Consider the following 23,884-nt stretch of genomic DNA (forward strand, 5'->3'; position numbering starts at 1 on the left):
GTTTCGGTTCCGACAAAGCGTTTAAATTTGTCTCTCCCTTTCTCTGTTCTGTTGTATAAAACATCTACTAGGGATAGCCATTTACAATTTCCCACCAAACGATACGTTTTACGCAAGTTTTCATTACAGAAATTTGTATAACTATAATTCATACGGTAAATGTGAATAGTCGTCGAGTACGGTAAAAACCGAACTTCTGTATATACTGATGGTCGTAAAAACTAACTGTCAAACAGTTATTAAAATTTTCAGTAAGTGTGTTTTTATTAACCAAACGAAAAAAATCTTGAAACGTTCGTCGAAAGGATTGAGGTATAGGTGTACAAGTTTTCAAAACAATAGAACTACTCATCATCATACGCGCTCATCATCCGAAGCCCAGGGAATTCGAAAAAAAATGTTTTTACTTTGTACAAGTATTAGATTGTTTATTCTCCGTAGTCATACTGTTATACTTTATGGGCAATTATTTTTGAAACCGTGATGCAACCTCAAAACCAAATAATCTGTCTGCAATTTGAAACCCATCTAAATAAAGACGACATGATATCCGAGAAAAAAAACTAATATGCAGTGTTGATCTAATGACTGGGTTGCAATTTAAAACAAAAAGCGACATAATACATCGTGTTCTGGTTTGGGAAGAGGGATTCGGTTTTGTGTTTCTATCTTAGTGTAGTAGTTAGCGCTAACAAATGGAAGTGCCTCATAATCCGGAAAAACTCAAACAGTATCCCATTGCCACTGTACACAATCCTAGATAGAAAGCAATTTCCGTAGTATATGATGAACAATCCCGTAAAGCACTTAATGACTAGAGCAAAGAGAGCAAACGTAGACTTGGAGTATGCCAGAGCGAAAACACCCCGGTCGCTTTCGTAGATTCACGTCAAGATAAACTGCACTTTAGCACGCTAGGTTAACTAACTTATTCCCGAGTTGTTATTTTGTTTCCTGTCCCATTTCGAGTTTTACTTTCTAGTGCTACACAGTTTTGCAATGTTCGCCAATAATTCTACTATCTACTTTTTTGTTCGTTCCCTCCAATAAACTCTTTCCAATCTACATTTTAATGATCGCACTCAGAAAAATTAACCACCAAAACAAATAATAGCTTTCCGTCCCGACAAAGCGTTTAAATTTGCCTCTCCCTTTTCGTTTTCCTGTTCTGTTGTATAAAACATCCACGAGGGATGGCCACGGTTCAACTGTTTTGCGAATGAACTTAGCTCAATACACGATAAGCAGCTGACCTCTACGCTCGGCGAGTAGCGCGTGTAGTTGGAATGTGAATTTTTTTTGTTCAATAATCAAGCAAACACTCTTATCAGCATTTTTGTCCTGCTCTAACTTTTGTTTTTTTTTAACTAACCCACCAGTGTGCTCCGATTAATTTTAGTTTAGTTCCCAAATCCCTCGATACGCCAGGTAGCCCCACTAGATGCAACTTTACTAATTCAAACTTTTATTCATCTCTTCTCTTTCCCCGTCCCCGTCGCCGTCACCATGGTGCGTCGGTTCAACACGATTGTTGTTCACAAACTACGAATACATGGACTGACACGAAAAATTAAAACAAAAAAACATAAAACCACCTCCTACAGGCGCCTAGCTGACGAAGACGATGAACTGTCCGAGGTACAACCGGATGCCGTTCCACCGGAGGTACGGGAATGGTTGGCTTCGACATTTACCCGCCAGCTCGCCACTACCCGGAAACGGTCGGACGAGAAGCCTAAGTTCCGCTCGGTGGCACATGCCATCCGGGCGGGAATTTTCGTCGACCGCATCTACCGGCGCATTTCCAGTACGGCACTGATGCAGTTCCCACCCGAGGTGGTCAGGGTGCTGAAGGTGAGTACTAGAATGAATTTAATTGTTGTTGAAATGGATTTGTTATGTTGTGGTTTTTTTTTTTGCTGGAAATGGTGAACGGAAATAAGTCAACATGATTTCATTATTTATTGGTCAATTGTAGTATCGACCGCGGTGGACTGACCCATTGTTTAATGGTTTTCAAATACTTGGTGTTCTGCATTGAATAGATTTTAATTTTGGTTTTAGTTGTTCGCCGACTCTATCGTTTTCCAACAGATATTTGAATTTCAAACACATATTTTCCATTTTCATACACATGGGCTGGGCAATCTCTGTGGAAACTGACTTTCCAACCGACCATCAGATGCTATTCAGTTCAACGAGGTCGGAAAATGTATGTGTTTTTGGAAAGTGATGCATATGTGCATTTAATTTACCCGGAGAAGGAAGAGTCGTTTTGAACATACTTTGATCGTTTTCACTTGATGCAAATCCTAACCCAGTTTTCAACCTAACCACGGTCAAACCGTTTGTTCGAAGTCTTACCCTTACCTAACAGCTACAGTCCTGGGGTGTCCTTTGCTGTATCAAGCATACGTCTCCACATAACTCGGTCCATGGCTGCTCGTCGCCAGCCACTCAAGGCACGGATACTCCTGAAATCACCCTCCATTTGATCGATCCACCTTGCTCGCTGCGCTTCTCTTCTTCTTGTACCAGTCGGATTAGATTCAAGAACCATTTTCACTGGACTGTCGTCCGACATCCATATGACATGCTCAGCCCATCGTAGACGTCCGATTTTAGCTGTCCGTACTATGGTTGGTTCTCCTAGAAGCTGTTGCAATTCGTGATTCATATGCCGTCTCCCCGTTCCGTCTTCCATCTTCACTACACCATAGATGGTCCTCAGTACCTTTCTTCCGAAAACACTGAAGGCGCGTTGGTCCCCTACCAACATAGTCCAGGTCTCGTGGCCATAGAGAACAACCGGTCCAATGAGCTTTTTGTAGATGGCCAATTTCGTGCGGTGGCGTACTTTTCTCGATCGAAGAGTTTTTCTGAGTCCTAAGTACGCACGATTCCCTGCCAAAATACGTCTCTGAATTTCTCTGCTGGTGTCATTATCTGCGGTCACCAGTGAGCCCAAATACACGAAGTCATCAATCACCTCGATATCGTCACCGTTTATTAATATTCGTGGTGATAGGCGTAGTGTTTCTTCTCTAGAGCCTCTTCCTCTCATGTATTTTGTTTTTGACGCATTTATGGCTAGTCCGATACGCCTAGCTTCAGTTTTCAGTCCGATGTAGGTTTCCGTCATCTTCTCAAGGTTACGTGTAACAATATCAATATCGTCAGCGAAGCCAAAAAGTTGTACGGACTTTCGGAAGATCGTGCCCCTCGTGTCGATTCTCGCTCTTCGAATCACACCTTCCAAGGCAACATTGAACAAGATACAAGAGAGTCCATCACCTTGCCGTAGCCCTCTCCGAGATTCGAAGGGACTCGAGAGTGTCTCAGATACTCGGACGTAGGACATCACTCTATCCATAGTTACTTCGACCAATCGCGTCAGTTTATCGGGGAAACCGTATTCGTGCATTATCTGCCATAGCTGTTCTCGATCGATTGTATCGTATGCCGCTTTGGAGTCAATGAATAGGTGATGCGTGGGTACGTTACTCGTCTTATCGCGAATATGTGATCCGTAGTGGCGCGGGCCCTACGAATTCCTTAGCTATTGGTGATAGACGACGGCAAAGGATTTGGGAGAATAACTTGTAGGCGGCGTTCAGCAATGTGATTGCGCGGTTTTTGCAACAATCCAGCTTATCGCCCTTTCTGTAAACGGGACATACCACTCCATCCATCCATTCCTGCGGTAGAATCTCCTCCTCCCATATCTTAGAAATCATCCAGTGCAGTGCTCTAGCCAGTGCCTCTCCTCCATGTTTGAGCAGCTCGCCTGGTAACTGGTCATTGCCCGTGGCTTTGTTGTTCCTCAGCTTGCCGATCTCCTCACTTATTTCCAACTGATCAGGTGCGGGGAATCTGGCGTCGGCTGAGCGTGCACCCAGATTGATTCCTGTGTCGTTCTCTGAATCCTGTGCTTCGCCATTCAGATGCTCGTCATAGTACTGCTTCCACCTGTCGATCACCTCACGTTCGTTCGTGAGAAGCCCTCTTCAAGAGACGCCGCGCCAAGCTGCTCTTCCGTTGGTAGCACTAGCTCAAGTTGTTGCGCGTATTCCTCTGCACAAATCTCCAAATATCAAGGGGAACGTGCCATTTGAGCCAATTTGTTCTGATTCCTGATCACTAATTGGCTGCCACCCAATCACGCGCTGACGCAAATTGCCAACACTATAAATCCCGTTCCTAGAACGATGGTTGTGCTACAGCTCTGGTAGAAGTTAGCCGCTCACTTTTCCACACCTTCTGCCCCGTCCATCAAAGTTCCTGCAGTGCTACGATATCGAAGCCGCGGATTTGAAGCTCATCATGCAGGATTCGGTCGTATCCTGGGAAGCCAAGCGATTTGCAGTTCCATGTGCCAAGCTTCCAATCGTAGTCCTTTGTTCGTTGCGTAGGTCTTTGCCAATAATTCCGAGTCGTATTTCCTACTTGATTGTGCCTAACATGTGTTTTCCGGGTGACTTGTTTGGCCTACACCAACCTCCTGTCTCGCCGGAGGGCCATCGTGTCAGCACTGTTTAGAGTCCCACACTGACACAAGGACGGTAATCATCCGCTCCTAACATGGACAACGGACGCTTTTTCGAGCCACCCCAACTTGGGGAACAGACGCTCGGGTAGGCTCGCTCTCTGTAAAGAGAAGGCAAGCCCCCTTCGACCCCCCCCCCTTCCCTGTCAGCATGCGACCAAGGTCCCACCGGGGTTGGTTACCCGATCTTTCCTATGGTTGCTCGTACCCCAGCCGGCACAGCGAAAGGGGTAGGAATAGGAGTTACTGGACAAGAGGCTAAGAACCACATTGGGGCCGGAATTGCGCATTATCCAGTCGTTTGCAAACGTTTGTTTGAAGTCTGTTATGAATCTAATAAGATTCTGTTTCATTGTTCTTGTCTGTTTTACACCCGATTGTTGTGTCAAATTTGTTTACACTACACTACTGTTCAGCACGAACTTTGGTCAAGTTTGAAAGTTTTCAAGCGAAAGCAACATTCTGTTGATCCAAATATCAGTTCAACTAATTTCAGTCATGAAACCAAACTAACAACAAACTACGTGTTAAACTTTTTCGTCTGTTTTTCATTCAATTCATGTGGTGCCCATTTTCCATATTTTTGGACTTTTTCCATAGCTTTAAAATGATTAAAAAATGCAATACGGCGTCTCCAAATTATCTCTGAACCTAGTGGTTCCCAAACTTTTTCGGTCGAATGCCCGTTTTGTATGTATTATTCTTTCTACCGCCCACAGTGAAAAAAAATTCCTGTGTCGATCGATTCAGCATTTCTGCAGTTAACTTGAGTTTGGAATGTAAAGTAGAGAGAAATGATGCAGAACTAGTATTATTCGCTATGCTACACAGTTAAAGTGAAATGTTAATCCAATATCTTATCTAGCAAACATCTAACAGGAAAGGAACAATTTGAACTATTTCAGCCGTTCACAGTCAGGTCATATGCCTTATACTGTCTTCTGAGTTGTGTTTCGTAACATCCACAGTAGTTTAGCTGGCAGCAGAACGATTTCCACGGATTGGAGAAGATTGCGAATTAATAGCTCTTGTCTCCTGTTTCCGTACTTCATTATTTTCATTTAACCAGTCATATTTTAGTCTGTCATTCTACATTGGATATATTATTCTGTGGCATATGTGAATAAAACTGAGTATTTCTGGAAGTTTTTATATAAGACTGAGACAGAAACAACTAACAGTTTCATATAACCAATTAGTTTTCACAGACAACTCCATATTTTTTATAACAAACCACTTTTTATTTGGAAAAGCTTACCGCACATCAAAATACTATCAATTTCATGGTGTTTTCTCAAACAAACAATAATTCACAAACAATCGCAAATAGTTACAACGATAGAAACATATTCAAATATTTATGTGGCTCAGTCGGTTACAGAACTTGATAAAAATGTTGTTATTTCAAACGGGTATTCATCGAAATTATGGACCATGTTCATGACAATTATGGTTTTGGTTTTACTTTTTGTGTGTGAGACAAAAAACAAAAACATTTCAGATCAAACAGTACACTTACGACTCACAGTATTCTAAATGAAAAATTAAAACACAAGTATTAGTATGAAGGATGTACACGATTATGTTTATCAATTTTCAGTTTACTAACCAAAACTAGATTTAATCTTTGTTCGACAGGGTATGAAGAAGAAATCACAATAACATTTTTGCCACAATGTTTCATAGGCCAGCATAAAGCTTGGGAATGTCTGTTTAGTGTAATTTAAAATATTGTCAAATCTCGAAATAAAGTCCTTTGGAGGAAATTCTAAATGAACGCAGTATTCCTTCAGATCACCATCTTTAGTCAGTCATTGGGCGAGATACGTAGAATTTGTAAACCTCCGGTGTCTTGGGGTTCGTTTAGACTTCAGCAGCTCAAAATAATTTTTGTCATAATAAATTAATCGCATTTCGATTGCCGGCTGACTCTATTGAAATTAGAGCACAAATTTGTTCAGTACCCTCAAAAAGCATGAAGCCTACTGTTCGAATTTGAATTTATAGTAGTGACCCGTCAAAATTTTGCTTGTGCAGCGCGAAAATCCATACTACTCGCTCGAAAAATTGTTGGAATTGATGAATGTAACCAAATTAACTGTTACTAATGCATTAAAAGTATTTAGAGACCGTGTGTCGACAGACTGTATGTCCAGTACGGAAGAAAATTCAAGTCCAGATACTATACTGTCATATACAAGCTACAGAACTGCCCAAAAAATTTTGTGACTTCATCCGTAAACAGAATAAACCGTAAAAACACTTCGTTAGTGGTGTGTCGTGTTAACACCACACTAAAGCCTTTTGGCAAAGAAACAAAAAGAGACAAACGGAGGGGGCAAACTATCGCAAACCAGAATGAGCCCATTGACATTGACACAATCCTCTAATCCCCCGATGGAAACCAGGGCAGCACACTGGAATGCTGTTTGTTCACGTTCCAGTAATTGTCCCGTCAGAAAATATTTCAACATACTACCAACTACCATTCACACTGGCAGTGAACAATGAACCTTCGAACAAATTGCGAAAGCGCGACCCTTGATGTCAGGCGCGTATACAGGGGGGTGTTTTAGGGGTTCAAACCCCCTCCGAAACTCAAAAAAGTATGATATTATGTAAACTCTTTTTTTCAAAGAAGTAAAAAATAAAATGAATAATTTTCAACAAACGACTCCACAATAAAAAAATTTCAAATAATTATATAAAAAGTTCCATTTGTATGGAAATTGATCAACATGTTCTGAAACACCCCCCGAATTTTTTTTCTGGGTACGCGCCTGCTTGATGTCATGCCGAGAATCCAGTTTGTCCGTGTGGTTTGTCCGCCGCATTCCCACAGCAGAAAGGATATACGAACCGAACAGTGAACTTTGAATTCGATCTGTCATGTTGAGCTTTCGCGTGTCGTGAGAAACGGTTTTACTCCCCCGTTTCGTTTGTAATACCAGTCGTCTTCACGATTGTGCTTCAGGATATTGAGGATATTACGATTTACGATAATCTGCCTCGCTGCGAAATACCCGATTCTAGTAGCAACCTACACCACCCAGATATCACAGTTCTTTACCGGGACACTTGGGAATAAGGCAATTACATCAAAAGATACCATCATTTCGTCATCTTCAATTCCGCCTGAATTCTGAAGTTGAGGAACTGATTTACTGAAGATTTTTTTTGGCATAGATTGGAATTCTTTTACTAGCAATTTGGAGATTTTTTGAGTCGGAGCTCCCACTGATGAAATGATTTCCCTTATTTTGTTACCAGGTTCATAGACTTTTGGTAGTCCTTTGATTTTGGATAAAGAGAGGGGTTAGAAAAAACTTTGAGACTGTTGAGTTCGATATCGAAATTTGGATTGCATTCATGAAGAGTTTTATTTACTTTTTTGATAAATTCTGGAAGGGGTCGGCTTTTTGTTTCCTAAAGGGCTCACTTTAGAAAAAATTGCATAATTTAACCCAAGATTGAGAAGCTTTGTTTGTTCGTTGGTAAAATTCTGAGATGAACGATTGATTAGCAAGTCTTCAGTAAACTGTACCGGAGGTTTTGGGGGTCGTCGTGTGGAATTTTCGAAACGTAAATTTTCGAATTTCTTGTAAAGGAGAATTCGTTTGCGCTCAGATTCGCAGAAAAAGATTTTTAGAAAAAGATCTCCTACCCTTCATCTTGCAGCATGTGGGAGTTAATGCAAGTCTACCGCATTTTTTCAAAAATGCAATGTCTCTCGATATTCCCACAATTTTCTTTCTTAACTTAATAAACCTATTAGGCTCACTTGGCTTGGTACCCATTGTCACTAGTTTTTCGATGAAGCTGTTAGTAGAATATTGTCACTAATAGTACTATTGTTGTACCGGTCAATTCTACTATGTCACGTCATTACACTCCACAAAGTCACTATTTTCACAATCACTATTTTCACAGTCACTAATTTCACAAAAGTGTATCAAACTTTATAATACAGATACGTATTTCAAATATTATTTATATTCTTCATCAGTGTATTAGGTCTTTAATATTTATTGAAATGACATAAAAATCTTAAGGGTGAAGCCAGAGAGAAAGCGACACGCGATGCGAAGCGAAACTTGACAGATCACACGGAGTCGCGCAGCAGAGCTCCGTCCATTCAAGTTCAGCAGAAAAATGACATGTATGTCAGTATGAGTGCGATGCGATCGGTCAGTAGTCGCTTCGCAACGCATCGAGTTCACTCTGACATACTTGTCATTTTTCTGCCGCCCGACTCCGTGCGATCTGTCAAGTTTCGCATCGCTTCCCTTCGCTTCGCTTCGCGTCGCTTGTCGCTCCCACTCTGGCTTCACCCTAAGACAAATTTCCAAGCCATGGAAATTAGATTCAGCAGAAAGTTTAATGACGTGACATAGTAGTATTAAACGGTACAACAATAGTACTGTCAGTGGCAATATTCTACTAACAGCTCCAACGAAAAACTAGTAAAAACATTATCGTTTTGAGACACAGAAATAGAATAAATGACACACTTCGTTTAGCACGATTCTCAAACACGTACAACGGGTCAGGAAGATTTGCTGATCTAGTTTAAAACTCTGAAGATCAAAATAAATAATAACTTTATCGTTCACTGTAAAGCCTTTGTTTGTGACACAGACTAGCTGTAGAATTTTGTTCCAGGTTGCTATTGAATTTTACCCGGATCGGACTTCCGGTTCGGGAGTAACGGGGTTGCACTCGATTTTCTCAGAGACCGGTCAACCCATTTTCTCTTCAACAAAGATTCAAATTAAAGGTTATGGTCCTATAGATTGCTATTAAGTTTCATCTGGATCCGACTTCCGGTTCGGGAGTTACGGGGTAAAATGTGCAAAATGAACCAACAATGTTTCATCGATTTTTTCCGAGATCGCTCATCCCATTTCCACCAGCGTTGGTTCAAATGAAAGGCCTTACAATCCTATATAATTATACCAAATTTCATCCGGATACGACTTCCGGTTCCGGAATTACAAACTGATAGGTCTAAAAATTTCATTTTCAGGAACGTGTTTTTTTTCACATGACACGGAAGATTCCTCTTGAATTGGACAGATTTGGTTAGTTGATGACCAATTACATTGACTTTGGGTATACCGGATTTTCGTTCCAGATCCCGGAAGTATAAAAAAAGTTATCGTGTTCTCCTAACCAGAAATCACTCCAATTTCTTAAACGCGGTTGAACCGATTTTCACAAACTCAGATTCAAATGAAAGGTCTTCCCATACCAAATGTGCAAAAAATTGTTAAAATAAGTGCACCAACTTTTCTCAGAGATAGATGAACTGATTTTCACTAGCTTTCCTAAATTTTGTTTGGACTGGACTTCCGGCTTCGGAGTTATGCGGTATATGTGCAAAAAGTGGAAATAAGCATACCAATTTTGCTCAAAGGTGGTGTGACCGATTTTTACAAACTAAAATTCAAATCACTGGTCTTATGATTCCGCACAAAATTTCTGAATTTCATTTGGATCCGACTTTCGGTTTCGGAATTATAGGGTAAAGTGTGTTAAAAAATTTAAACCATCATTACATATTATTACTTTAAAAAAAATATTTTAAAAATTTACTCCAATCGGTACAGTCATTATCAGTAGACGGCCAAACAAAGCGACTCCGGTTTTTCCTTCAAGAATCGAGAAAAATTATTTTGAAGAATACCACAGCATCATTACATCACTAAGTGGATTAAAAAAGTTTTTTTATATCGAGCGCATCGTGACAGAGGTAGTTTGAATCCACCTAGCTACACAGCTACATATAGCGCTAGGGATTGAGAAAACTTGCGTTCTATTACTCCAATCTACACCAAAATTTGGGAATACATTTTTGAGAGTATATTCTTTGATATTTGGCAACACAAAATTTTATTGTTTTCGACCAGCTATATAACCCCTTAAATGTCGATTATGATACCAAATCCTCGAAATCCACGCAACCTTGATTTTGATTGATAACTCACCCGACAATCGTGATTTTTGAAAATTGTAAAATAGCGGTTAAACTAGAAGCAAAATGTCACATTCGATTTTGCCATTCTTAAAAATCGTGGGAAATCTCGAACCACTTCGTTATAGTTTTTGAAACACAAACCGGAATTCGGAATTTCAAAAATCCTCAAATTATCGCATTGACCATGTTAACTAGCATTTCAAAGCGTGTACCTTCCCCACACTTAAAACTATTACAACAATTAATCATGGACGTGGATAGGACGAAAATGAGACAGGCACAAATCGATGGTAATCCTAAATCATATTCGGTAAATAATTTTTGGTGGCAGTTTAAAATGCTCAAGCATAAGCAATACTTTTTTCACAACACAACGAACTGGAAATGTTCATAAAACCTTGAAAAGAGTTTCCTTCTTTACACAGTAGAGTCGTAGCACCAGCCATGCAATGGTTCTGTACACTCTGAATCGACTGCGAAGTCTGTTGAAACAGAAGGTCAAATTCCACTACAGGAATGTAACACCAAGGCTTTGCCTCTCACACAGCTTATAATCACATCTCGGGAATGTCGATTCAGACAATGGTTTTCGGATATGAGTGTATTAGTTGAAAAAAGATTAAACTTTAATTTTTTACTGTATTATTTTTGATTCGTAGATAATTTTGATAATTTTGATGTGAGTAGGTCTAACATTCATAGTAATTTACAATCGCATTTGCTTTCCATCTAATCGTTATTGAGACCGAAAATTTATTTCCGACATTGTTTCATACACTCGGTACGTTTTGATACAAATAAGTAAAAATGCACAGTCTTCGCCGTATATAAAAAAAAGATCAAATCTGTTCCCTACCGACCTACACTAACAAAATACTTTCCAGTTCTTAGAAACTTGTTGCTAAAACTGAGTCACTTTTAGTTTAATAAGTTAAATAAATTTCTCTCGCAGGAAACTTGCTGCTTGCTCAACGACGCAATAAAAAAAGTTTGCATTTTCCCATTACCTTCCCCGATGGAGGCCAAGCCCTGTGCGGTGAAGTGCACTGTGCACTTCCTTATGTGATAGTTCTATTTTTCTCTCTCACTTCTTGCGCTCATGTCGTCTGCTGTGAATGATGTTTACTTAGAGACCGTTGTAAATACGTAAGTTTATTCCTCGGCCGGGTGGACCAGAAAGTCACAGCGCTGACGAAGACCTCTTTGATGATCCTGTGCTGGCTGATTGTGTGTTTTTAAATTGGTTTTATTGGAGAAGAAAAGACGGAACACGTGTTTCAAGCGGACGGATTTATAAACACATAAATACACTCAAAATGTTAGAACATATCGTAAACAATCGATCACACACAGGTGGTGAAGGTTCATCCCTATTTGCAAGGAACAGATTTAGAATTCATTGAATCGAAAATAACGTCAGAAAATAAATGCTTCAATGCTTTCAAGGGGCCAATTTTGGGCTAGCTATCAAATAGTTAAAATTACTCAGGGACCAACCTTCTGTGATACGATGAAGTGAAATGTGATCTCAGCGTGAATGGTGAGTGGTCTGGTCTTTGTTAAGGGTGGTTCTTCTTCTTCCTATATGAGTGCTGTTTAGTGCGATGATGTGCTTGATTCACAACAACAACAAAAAAACGTCTCCGACCAACATCAATAGCTACCACCGTCATACTCACCTTTCGAATCCATTAGTCGGCTACGTTTCGCTTCCGACGTACCACTGTACAGACTGGTAAAGCCAGGCGATGCACTTCGATCACCAAACCCGGTACTGTTCTCTTGCTCCTCCAGGAAACGATCCATATGATCCGTTAATCCCGGATGAAGATTGTACTTTTTCTTTTCCAAACGCGCTTTACTGGCGAAAAGGTCATGCCGTTCAGTTTTTTTCCACAGATAGTAAAACTGCACCAACTCTCCCACTGACCTGGTGCGAACCTACGCGTACGTAAAATGTGTTATTAGCAACGTTTGAAGTTTGCAACAGCAGGGGAAAAAACGAGTTAACAAAAACATTTACCTTCGACTGTTGAATCATATGGAAATCTTTCCCGTGTATCCGCAATCCATTTTCGAAATTTCGGCACTCCTCTTCCGACCAAATGCTCATCTGCTGTTCAGCTACCGGGACAGCATTTATTCGCTTTCTCCTCAGAGCCTCGTCGATGTTGTGTCCACACTGTTGCAACAGATAGAGACCCTGTTCATCGTCCCGTAAGTGTTTTCCCAGTGGTATGGAAAAAACGCTATTCGTTTGAGGTGTCCCCGTATTACTACTTGCTCCGCTCGCAATCTTCAGCAGGTACTCCTCTATCAGATTCTCATTCAGCACCGTCGGATTCCAGAGCAGCTTGTCCTCGTTCTCGTAAGGCAACGCGTCATCGTACCGGCACAGGCCTTCCGGTATTGCCGCCTGAAAGTCGCTCCCCACCATGATAGTTTTTTTCACCTCCTCGTCCGGAATGTAATCGCCATCCTCCTCATCTTCGCTTTGTGCTTGTGCATCAACTGCAAATATGATAAAATATAATTAATCAGTTCCTTCTGTGAAAGCCATCGATTGCCGTAACGGTAACTACTCACTTATTGGCGCAAACAGTTGTCGCAGTTCGGAGTGTTCCTCTATTTCGTCCTCTTCGTCTTCTTCCTCCTCCTCGAAGTATCCACCACCGGTCGAAGCCACCTGTGTACTGGAGTAACTGCGAGCACCATCGGTTGGATCACCAGCCGTCTCAGCGCCATCGTCGTCATCGTCGTCCTCGTCGTCGTCTTCATCGTCGTCCTCGTTCAGGCGGGGCTTCGATGGCGCCTTCTGATGCTCTGTGGGATAGAGCTGGGATTGGCTCTGCTGTGTTTGCTGTTGTAGTTGTTGCTGTTGTTGTTGTTGCTGTTGTTGCTGTTGCTGCTGAGTTTGCTGTTGTGCTTCGTCGATGGGCATCGTTGGTTGAGATTCTACGATTGAAAAGATAATGTGTATTTCCGTTGGAAGCTACGAAGACAATAGTTAACTTTCGGCTCCATAATGGCTGGCATGGTTTTGACATTTCAATTCTTTTTGTTATATTCGTCATAGTTTGAAGTTGGATTGAAAGGAGATGCAAAATGGTGAATAAATAAAATTTCAATAGAAAAATCAATTTTACTTAATCACATAACATGCCAAGATTCGATTCTCAACCTCGCAATTAAGGTCAGAAACTCGTCTCACAATGCAGCTTTATGAACTACGTTTTCATTAGGGAGGAGGAGTAAGGTAAGGAGAGTGGCGACATCTAATCTGTAATGTTGGCTACAACTCGAATTATTTCATCCTAGATATGGACACTTTCTCAAGCTTTTTATTGAACTTGACAGGTCATTTGTTCATTTTGAAGACACGGACCAAATCAGTTTATGGCAAGTGAACAGCTTTCAACAAGTCGTTTAATCTAGTATTCATTGAAAAAATATATGCTTAATTTCAATGCTCTTCACTCGCTTTCACCATTACTGTCATTGGACAAATGAAGTTTTGTCTATAATCAAGTCAAAGTGATAATTCTTATTGTAAGATTGAAAGAAAGATAGAGCTGAACTTTAAGATGACAATAGAAGTGCGTCACAGATGGTAACCAAAGATAGATAATAAAGACATGTATGTGCTTACAAATATTTAAAAAAAAATCTGACTCGTTCAACGGTACTTTCTAAAATGACCGCACTCACCGCTTGGTGGAGCGCGAGATTAATTGCATTGTTGTCATTTCAACCAAAGTTTGCCATAAAATCTCAATATATACAAATGAGCTAACGAATCGAAAGTGGTCTCACGGTTTGACAGTTGCATTATAAATGTGATGATCGGCCCCCTGTCACGACGCCATCTTGATGAGATAAAAAACGGAACTTCAAAATCAGTTCATTGAAACGTGAACAAACAATCCGTAATGCAATTGCTTTACGGTTTACCTCGTATAGTGCACGAAAATTTGTGAATTTTGGGTCGACTCTCTCACAATAACTTGTCGGTTTAGTTAAAATACAGCAGACAGTGTTTTGGGACATCAAGTGCAGGTAATTTTCACAATTTGAGAATCGCGATGATCATCAAAACATCACAGTGTTTGGGGCTCGAAGCGCGAGGGGTTCAACGTAATCGGTGTACTTTCTAATGGCTGGTGCTGACATACCGGTGTCAGATGGCTGGTGATGATGGGAACTCAGTACTGCAACCATTTTATCACCATTGGTGCCAGTTTCACGGAGGACCGTAGATATGCGCCAAAAAAAGATCGTGACTGTCATGTCTGGAAATTCGTTTGTGTGGTCACTGCGATTCCGCCTACTCTCTCATTCCGTTCTTCTGTTATTTTGTCATGCATCTGATGTGAATAAACCAGGAACACTTCCTAAAACACATTTTTACTGCACATAAGTTTAAAGATATTGCGTCAAATGGCTACTGCAATTGGGTAACATAATCATTCATAGTATGAAACAGAGTGTAAAAATGTTCTTCACCTTTATTTGAAGTTTCTTTTCCTTGGTATATTCTTATTTTTTACTCACTTAAACATTTCAACACGTTTCTCCCACTCTTTGGCGTCGGCAATCTTAAAAAAATTTCAGTCAATTGCTCTTCAGCGATGAACTTTTTTCATATTTTCTTCAAGTAAAACATTTAAAGAATTTTCTGTGAAATTTTCAAGCCTATTGGAACGAAACTCTGGAAGTTATGGACCTTTATCTATGGCTATCTCATTCTACGAAGAAGCAAGAGCTCGGCGCACAGACCCAAGATTTCTACTTCGATTGACTTCAAAACTTGACAAAACGTTCTTGAAATGCTTCCGTGTCCATCGTTATTCAAAAACTACTGCATCATTTTTTCTTTCAAATTTTGCACACACTTTCTACATATAAAAAACAAGACCCCAACGTTTTCGTTGTTTGTTACTTTGGGAAGGTTTAACAGCTACAAAATGGCGGATTTTTTCGTGAAAAATCGTAGTTTTCACTTTGAACAACCACCAAAAAAATTTAAATAATTAAAAAAAATCAAACAGAAACGTTTAGACCAGAAAAATTTCTACTCTAACTATGCTGTGTTCATTTGTTCACTTCTGACTAGTCTGCGCTGAGATAGAGTGGACACCGCAAAACATTATTTTTAAGAAGCGTCCTTAAAAATACCTCTTCACCGGCTTATTTCTCTACATTTTTTCACGAAAAAATTACAAAATGTTGTTCGAATAATGCTTTTTGTTATGCATCCAATATTACGTGATATAAGATTTCGTAATATAAGAATGCTTTAGTATTGATATTGCCATCCATTTGGCAGTGATGCCAAAGCTATTTAGGATAAGAACCTTGAAATGTGTCAAAAATGGGATTCATTTTTGTTTCCTCGCGTTTCGGGAATGGAATACGTTAGTTGAGTACGTTTCAAATAGAGAGGACGAGCGGGACTCATCAGTTCGAGTAATTCGTGAGCAGCCGGAAGTGCCAAAAAATAGAGTTTAAAAACTATACCAGTGCCGTCTCGTGCTTAAGTGCTTCTCGTGCACTGCACAGCCGGTCAAATTGAGGGAACTAACTGCATCCCCATACGCATTGGATTATTTTTTAGATTCTCTATTTAGTCGATGAAATCAGGTACCGAATAGAAAATAATGAACGATTTATCCACAGCATAATATGCAAAAAATGACAATTAAAAACAAATTGCTATCTCCAGAGATGTCAGGTTCACAGAATATTATGAGCTTCACATATTTTGAATAAGCTGCAGAGATTTCCACAGATTCCTGAAGTCCCTAAAAGTCTTCAAATTTCTAGGAAAATGAAAACAAAGTATCCTACAGAGCGTTTTCTTGCTCAGACTGATATTTGGTTCGCACACAGATTTAAAAAAAATACCTGGCATTCTTGGCAGTCTCAGTTGCAACGTCGAAGCAGTTTCGTTGATGATATTATTGACAGATTTGCTGGACGTGCAGCGCGCGGATTTCTTCTGTTGTATCGATAATACGAAAAGTATGTCGGTATTTCATTGTATTGAAAAACACAAACGAATATCAATTCCTCAATCTTTAGTTTTCGCTTACAACGAACTGTTACATCTGATATAATCAGTGCACAACCCGTAAATTTTGCCACGAGACGCCACTGAACTATACTGCATCTAACAATTTGGTATTTGGAACTATCAACGAATTATACCTTCAAAATTGTCTGATAATTTTTTCAAAAGCGTTTCGTCGATTGGCCATCAAATCCTCTTTAGAAATAATTTGTGCAAATATACAGGAACTGCCACCTAATTTTCTGGTTGAGGATGCCTTTTTATGGGAACACGCTTCGACTGGGATAAGTATTCCAAGATCATAAATTGTTGTGTCATCGGAAATGTAGAATACTTGGTCAGATACACGCTTTTATGTTCACCGGCCACGTCTTTTATCGGGAGCGAACGATTTTGACAAATATAATAAATGAATATAATAAGTATGGTTTCACCAACATTTTCACTTTCACATAACTTCTTTCTTTTATTCTCGGTAGCTTCGGTGATCATCGAAACGGAGAAGAACTATATACTAAATATTTAAAGATTTATAGATAATTCGATTATACCTAAAAATTAAGACGTTATTTATAAAACCTTATTTTGAGCGCTCCTATCGCCCACTGATTGCCCCCACGCATATCCTTGCCAGTGGACTGCTTTTCCACCCAGAAGTAGTGTTGCGAGAAGGAAGTCAATTTCCAGTAAAAGAGATCGATAGTGTTATTTTGTCTAACATAAAAAAGCACTGAATCGAGTTATGTTTACTCCACGGTTGTGTTATCTTAGTTATCTTAGTTATCTTAATTTCTACTTCCGGCATTGAAAACCCATTGTTTTTTTTTGTTCTTTGTTTCCGGACAAGAATCGAAAAAGTAAATTATACAAAAGATCTTAGAAAAAACTCAAGCGTTAACATCAACTAAGTTAAAAGTTGAGTTCTTTCCATCTGCGTATAGATTGATTGATTATGCCAATTTGTTTCTACCACATTGTGTGACTCATAAAAAATTGTTACATCAAAACATGTTGTTAAACAACCAAACTAAAACAGTTCTTTTTTATTCTTTCTTCTTCTTTCTCACGCTCAACCCGCAGTGTCTGGACGACTGGTCGTTCGATGTGTTCGCCCTGGCCGAAGCCGGCAACTGTCAACCGGTGAAGTACCTCGGTTACGATCTGCTGAACCGGTACGGCTCAATCCACAAGTTCAAAATACCGCCGGCCACGCTGGAAACGTTCCTATCGCGCATCGAAGAGGGCTACTGTCGCTTCCGCAATCCGTACCACAACAATTTGCACGCGGCCGATGTTGCACAAACCGTACACCACATCCTCTGCCAGACGGGGATGATGCACTGGTTGACCGATCTGGAGATCTTCGCCACGCTGCTAGCGGCCTTAATACATGACTACGAGCACACGGGGACGACCAACAATTTCCACGTGATGTCTGGTTCGGACACAGCGATGCTGTACAATGATCGTGCCGTGTTGGAGAACCATCACATCAGTGCGGCGTTTCGGGTGCTGAAAGAGGACGACTGCAACGTGCTGCAGAATCTCTCGAAAGAGGAGTATCGCGAGTTGCGGTCGCTGATTATCGACATGGTGCTCGCGACCGATATGTCGTTCCACTTTCAGCAGCTGAAGAACATGCGAAACCTGCTAACGCTGGCCGAGCCGCAGGTGGACAAATCAAAGGCACTCTCGCTGGTCCTGCACTGTTGTGATATTTCTCATCCGGCCAAACGCTGGGACATCCATCACAAGTGGACTATGCTACTGCTCGAGGAGTTCTTCCGGCAGGGCGATCTCGAGCAGGAACTCGGGCTCCCCTTCAGCCCACTGTGCGATCGTAACAACACGCTGGTGGCGGAATCACAGATCGGTTTTATCGAATTTATCGTAGAGCCCAGTATGGCTGTGTGTGCCGACATGTTAGAGATAATCTTAGCACCTATAGCACCAATCGCAATGAATAGTAGTAATAGCAAAAATAACAATAACAATAATACTAGCAGTAAAGCAAACAATACTCTAAGTGTACCAAATAACAGCAACAATAACAACAGCAGTAGCAGCACTAGTAATCACAACAATACAAACAATGAAGCAATAAGCACCAGCGGATTGGGCGGAGGAGGAGGAGGAGGAGGAGGCGGCAGTGGCGGTGCTGGAAGCGGTAGCGGAGGAGAACCGGGTGATAAACCGAAGTCAAAACCGGATGTCAAAAACGGTGCCAAACCGGATCGGTTTGAGATCAAGAAACCGTGGATCACCTGTCTGGGGGAAAATAAGAAGATTTGGAAGGAACAAGCTCAGAGAGGTGAGTTTTTTTGGGGGGAGCTCTTACCTAATTTTGGGCGGTTAGAGGGATGAACCTAGCGAAACAGGAAATAGAAATTGTAGAATATTGTTTTTTTTACGAGTTACGAGTCTGATGGGGAACTTTTGTTTTTCACATTCGACTAGGTTTAAAAACTTGAATTTGAAATCCATTCGTCGTCTATCATTAATCCATCATCAATGCAGGATCTACTGATTCCGCCTGATTTTAGCAATATAGTAAAAATACGCTTTTGATTCTACTATCTTGATTCTATTTTCTCAACTGCTAAATTTTCTTGACTAATATATAACGCAATAAATTAAAATTGCACATTTCCTACATTATTTTCACCGATGTGCAGTAGAACTTTTAGTATTATTTATTCGTAACTACCTTTCGTTAGTCACCTATTCTTGCTTTTCATAAAGTAATTTTCGTTTTACTTTCCATCTACTGATTTTTGAAGCCTACATCGCTACAGGAAGTTTTTCATTATCAATTGAATGGACATTTTCATATGACAAAAAGCCGGGTTGAAAATCTAAAGTACCAAATTTGGATAAAACTAAGCAAAACGGTTTTGTTTACTGAATGTCCTAAAAATTCATAAAACGACGAGATCTGACGATGTCTAGAAAAAAAAAGTTGAACCAAACCGACTTGAGAAAATTTACTTGATTTTTTGTATTTACGAAATCGATTTTTTTTATTTGATGTCAGATGTTCTAGAGATGCATTGAAGTCTGAGTCCAGTGTATTTTAGGGCGTTTTAAAGGGCTTTTTTTTACACTTCAAATCTGATTTTCTCAGAAACAGTGACGAATATCAAAAACCCAACTGACAATCTCTTAGAAAATTAGTTTAGATTATCCTGTGAAATTTTCAGAATGATTCATTGACTTTAGCGGTCGAGAAAATCTTTTTTCTGAAGGGAGAATTGCATAGCTGAAAACGACAACTTTCAACTTGTTCATTGAATATCTCGCTTTCAAAGGCATGTATAAAAAATATATCCTGACAATGTCTAGATAATTTAATTTATATACGATTAGTGCATAAAAACATAGGTGTTGTCGCGATAAAAATGAAGTGAATGTTATTTTCGTGAATGTAAGACGATTTCTATACACACGCCATTTTTTCTGCTCCAGTTTCCTGGTAACGTAACGAAAAATGAGAGAGAAATAAAATCGGCTCAGCAAGGCTACCAAACAAGCGGTAGCTTTATTGGATGGAGACGCATTTTATGCTTATATATGTCAATCCCATTCGACCGATTGATGTAGTCAAACTTGTAACCGAAAATATCATATATGCACATATGCGAGAGAGCATAGAGAGAGATAAAATGCGCAGGCCAGTAGGTCGCGTAAAACCACGTGGCTTGCTGTGCGTATTACATTTCTCTCCATGCTCTCTCGCAAATGTGCAAAATGACTCTCGATGTGGCCGGGTGGCCAAGAAAGTTTGGATATTTTCGGTTACAAGTTTGACTACATCATATAAAATCCAAGAAAGCTGCCGCTTGTTTGGCAGCCTTTTTGAGCCGATTTTATTTCTCTCTCGTGTTTCGTTACGTTACCAGGGCAATAAGATGGCGCCGACATAGAAATTGACTTACCTCCACAAAAATAACTTACACTTCATTTTCATCGCGACAACATATATGTTTTTATGCACTAATCGCATCTAAATTAAATTATCTAGACATTGTCAGGATAGATTTTTGATCCATTCTTCTGAAGACGATATATTCAATGAACAAGTTGAAAGTTGCCGTTTTCAGCTATGCAATTCTTCCTTCAGGAAAAAGACTTTCCCGACCGCTAAAGTCAAACAATCATTCTGAAATTTTCACAGAAAAATCTAAACTAATTTTCTAAGAGATTGTCAGTTGGGTTTTTTTTTATATTCGTCACCGTTTCTGAGAAAATCAGATTTGAATCGTGAAATAGCCCTTTAAACGCCCTAAAACACACTGGCCTCAGACCTTAAGCGTCGAGATCTGGTGTTACCACAAGGAACATTTTTTTTTTTTTGTAAAATTATCGATTCTGGGACTTACCTCAGATCTTAACGTCTCATGTGTTTCTAAGACACTATGCATGAAAAATATCGATTTCAGATATCTTATAATCAAAAAGTCTCATAGGGTTTTTTCGAGATCACATCATATCTCAACGTTTCGTGCATTTATAAGACAATGCGAAAGACCATATGGTTAAAGTCGAGGTGAAATAAAATTACAAGACAAGGCAAGACTCACGGCTTCCAAAACTTGCGTTAAAAATCGCATACATTTTAAAATTAATTTATTTGAGTCTCATTTCTAAGCCCGGAATACCCAATTCTCAATAAGCGCTTCTCAATTCTTAATTGTCAAATCTCAATTCCTAATTTCCAGTTAACGAATTTCAAATTGTTGATTCTAAGTTTCAAACTTGAAACTTGAAACATAAAATTAGAAACGTGTAACCAGTAATTTAAAATTAGCAGCTTAAAATTAGAAACTTGAAACATCAATCTCCGAACATGAAAATAAACACTTGAAAGTTGAGATTCGAAACTCGAACCTTTCCTCTTGAAACATGAAATTTTTATATTTGATCTTCAAAATGCTCAATTTTTCTATTTTTCAACCCAGAGTTTTTGATTCATATTTTTCAATTCTCTATTCCTAATTCTCAAATCTCAATTCTAACATATCAGTTCACGTTTCTCAATTCCCTAATTATTAATTCTAAATTCATAACTTGAAACATAATAAATAAAATTGGAACCAAGAAATCTAGAACTAGTAGCTTGAAATTTGAAACTTGAAACATGAAGCTTTTGAGCTTTGAACTTGAAAATAAAAACTTGAAATTCGAAACTTGAAACTCTAATCTTGAAACATGAAATTTGACACTTAGAATCCAAAATTCTAATTTTTTTCATTTTTTAATCCAGATTTTTCGATTCAAATTTTAAATATTGTAATTCCAGTTTCTCAATTTTCAATTTTCTATTGTTGACTCTAAATTCCTAACTTGAAACATAAAATTGGAAACGTGTAACAAGAAACTCAAAATTAGCAGCTGGAAATTTGAAACTTGTGACATAAATCTTTGAGCTTGAAACTTAAAAATAAAAAATTGAAATTCGAAACTGCCAATTTGAAAATCTTATCTAATTCAAATTTCAAAATGCTCAATTTTTAGATTCCTGTTTTCAAATCTTTTTCCTTAACACTGAATTCTTGATTCTTTATTATCACTTCTCAATTCTAAACTTTAAATTCACAACTTTTATTTTCAGCTTTCAATTCTCACTTTTCTGTTATTAAATGTTCAATTCCAATTTCTAATACTCAAGCCTCAATTATCAATTATTGATGAAAAATTCTCAATTCTCTGTTGTTCGTAATTATCAATTTGCAATTATTAATTATGAATTCCTAGTTCCTCAAATTTTCAATTTTCTATTCCCAATTCTCCTTGTTGAATTCTGTGAAATTTAAAATCTGCAACTTCAATTTAATTTTTCATTTTTCACTTTTCAATCACTAATTCGCATTGTTATGCTCAATTTTCTATTTTCGGATTTCAATTCTCAGCGCTTTATTAGACACTGCTATCTGTGCTCTGAGTATTTCAGTCATGCCGTCGTGAAACTCTCTCCTTATCAAAAACAACATAAATTACATAAATATCAGTAACATAAAATGTCCCAGAAAAGAATGCAGCTAAATGATAAGAGCTGAATGATAAGAGCGGACTGTTTTTAGACTCTATAAAACATCAAAGAAAAAAGCCCATAAAATAACTAGTAGAAATATTCACAATAAAATATAGAAGGTGATTTCGCCTTAAGCGTAGATGTAGATTTGCATTTTGACGTGATTTGCATTTTGACTTGAGCGACGTCAAAACACATTTTGGAACAACGTGTGATTTATGCGTTCAGTCGCACGAATATTGTATAATATATATGATATTGTCACTTCGCTTGTCTTTGGGCTTCATACTCGATCAAATCAAAGATAACGAAAGAGTATGATGAGTCGGCGAACGTCCGTTGAGTAGGTGTACAGTTATTGCTTCTCATGCTATAGCTTTGTCAAAGGCCATCAGTAATGGTGAATTTAATACTGATAAAATGTTTTTTTTTGTTGCCAATTTGAGAATCACTAAATAAAACTTCACAACGCAACGCAGAGAAAATATTACTTTAAGGAAATTTTCAGCATTCTCTGAGACGCAAAGCGTTTCAATACAAAAGTACCTTGTGTTAAAACATACTTTACGTACTAGTATGTTAATGTAGATTCGGGTGCCAAAAATTCTCGCTCTCAGAACAATTCAAAAAATTTTCAAATCCTAGAATCAATTTTCTTGACTTTTTTTTGTTTCTAGGATAATTCCAGATTTCGATGTTTAATGCATTTCTAAGACCTTTGGCATCAACAAAAAATTCCTTCCTCTAAAACCTTCCTCTTCTTTACCGATCGAGGAGAATTAACGAAGATTGATAATTTTCTAAATTTGGCATTCCTTACGAATGTCCAATTTTGCATGGAGACTAGTTTTGAGGTGCTAATTTCTTTAGGGGCTTTAGTTGGCCTTTCGTAAACCAGGTAAAGCGTCATGCAAGGGCAAGGTTATTTTTGTGCTTAGGGCATATAACCGTTTTGATTTTTTTTACGTCTCGTCTTAGACTCTTACACTTAGACTGCATAGCAGTTCAGATTGCATTAAGCTGTTTAATTTAAACTGATGAGTCTAAGACGAAACTCAGATAAAACGTGTTTTTAGGAGGTATACAACTTTTTCTTGAACTGTAACGCACGAATATGTAAATTGAGACTCAAAATTTGGTTTTATTTGAAATATCAATTCATGAAACAACAATTCATGATAGGATCAATGACGCCATCAGCGTAAATTCCGGCCCAAACAGTGCACTGGATGTAATTATGTCGAGAACTTCGTGATATTT

At 38.9% G+C, this 23,884-nt stretch overlaps 2 protein-coding genes across 7 annotated transcripts in view; one reads left to right on the forward strand and one right to left on the reverse strand.

Moving 5' to 3' along the window:
- Positions 1–23,884, forward strand: part of LOC131429690 (dual specificity calcium/calmodulin-dependent 3',5'-cyclic nucleotide phosphodiesterase 1A-like) — a 614,729-nt gene that overhangs the window by 569,855 nt on the left and 20,990 nt on the right. For all 5 annotated transcript variants that reach the window (XM_058593997.1, XM_058593994.1, XM_058593996.1 and 2 more), the window contains 2 exons: positions 1,605–1,854; positions 17,674–18,904. In XM_058593997.1, the coding sequence (XP_058449980.1) occupies positions 1,605–1,854; positions 17,674–18,904 (1,481 nt within the window). The remainder of the gene's footprint in view (positions 1–1,604; positions 1,855–17,673; positions 18,905–23,884) is intronic.
- The window catches only part of LOC131429698 (mesoderm induction early response protein 1), a 50,543-nt gene continuing 37,807 nt past the window's right edge, over positions 11,149–23,884 (reverse strand). Inside the window, exons 4-7 of one of the 2 annotated variants that reach the window (XM_058594008.1) lie at positions 13,110–13,478; positions 12,547–13,034; positions 12,203–12,464; positions 11,149–11,740 (exon numbers count right to left, since the gene is read on the reverse strand). In XM_058594008.1, the coding sequence (XP_058449991.1) occupies positions 11,676–11,740; positions 12,203–12,464; positions 12,547–13,034; positions 13,110–13,464 (1,170 nt within the window). In that variant the 5' untranslated portion in view covers positions 13,465–13,478 and the 3' untranslated portion in view covers positions 11,149–11,675. Of the gene's footprint in view, positions 11,745–12,202; positions 12,465–12,546; positions 13,035–13,109; positions 13,479–23,884 lie in introns of both variants that reach the window. The other variant, XM_058594009.1, reaches the window with a different exon arrangement.

This window comes from Malaya genurostris, chromosome 2 (assembly GCF_030247185.1).
Source record: "Malaya genurostris strain Urasoe2022 chromosome 2, Malgen_1.1, whole genome shotgun sequence".
In the NCBI taxonomy this organism is placed as follows: domain Eukaryota; kingdom Metazoa; phylum Arthropoda; class Insecta; order Diptera; family Culicidae; genus Malaya; species Malaya genurostris.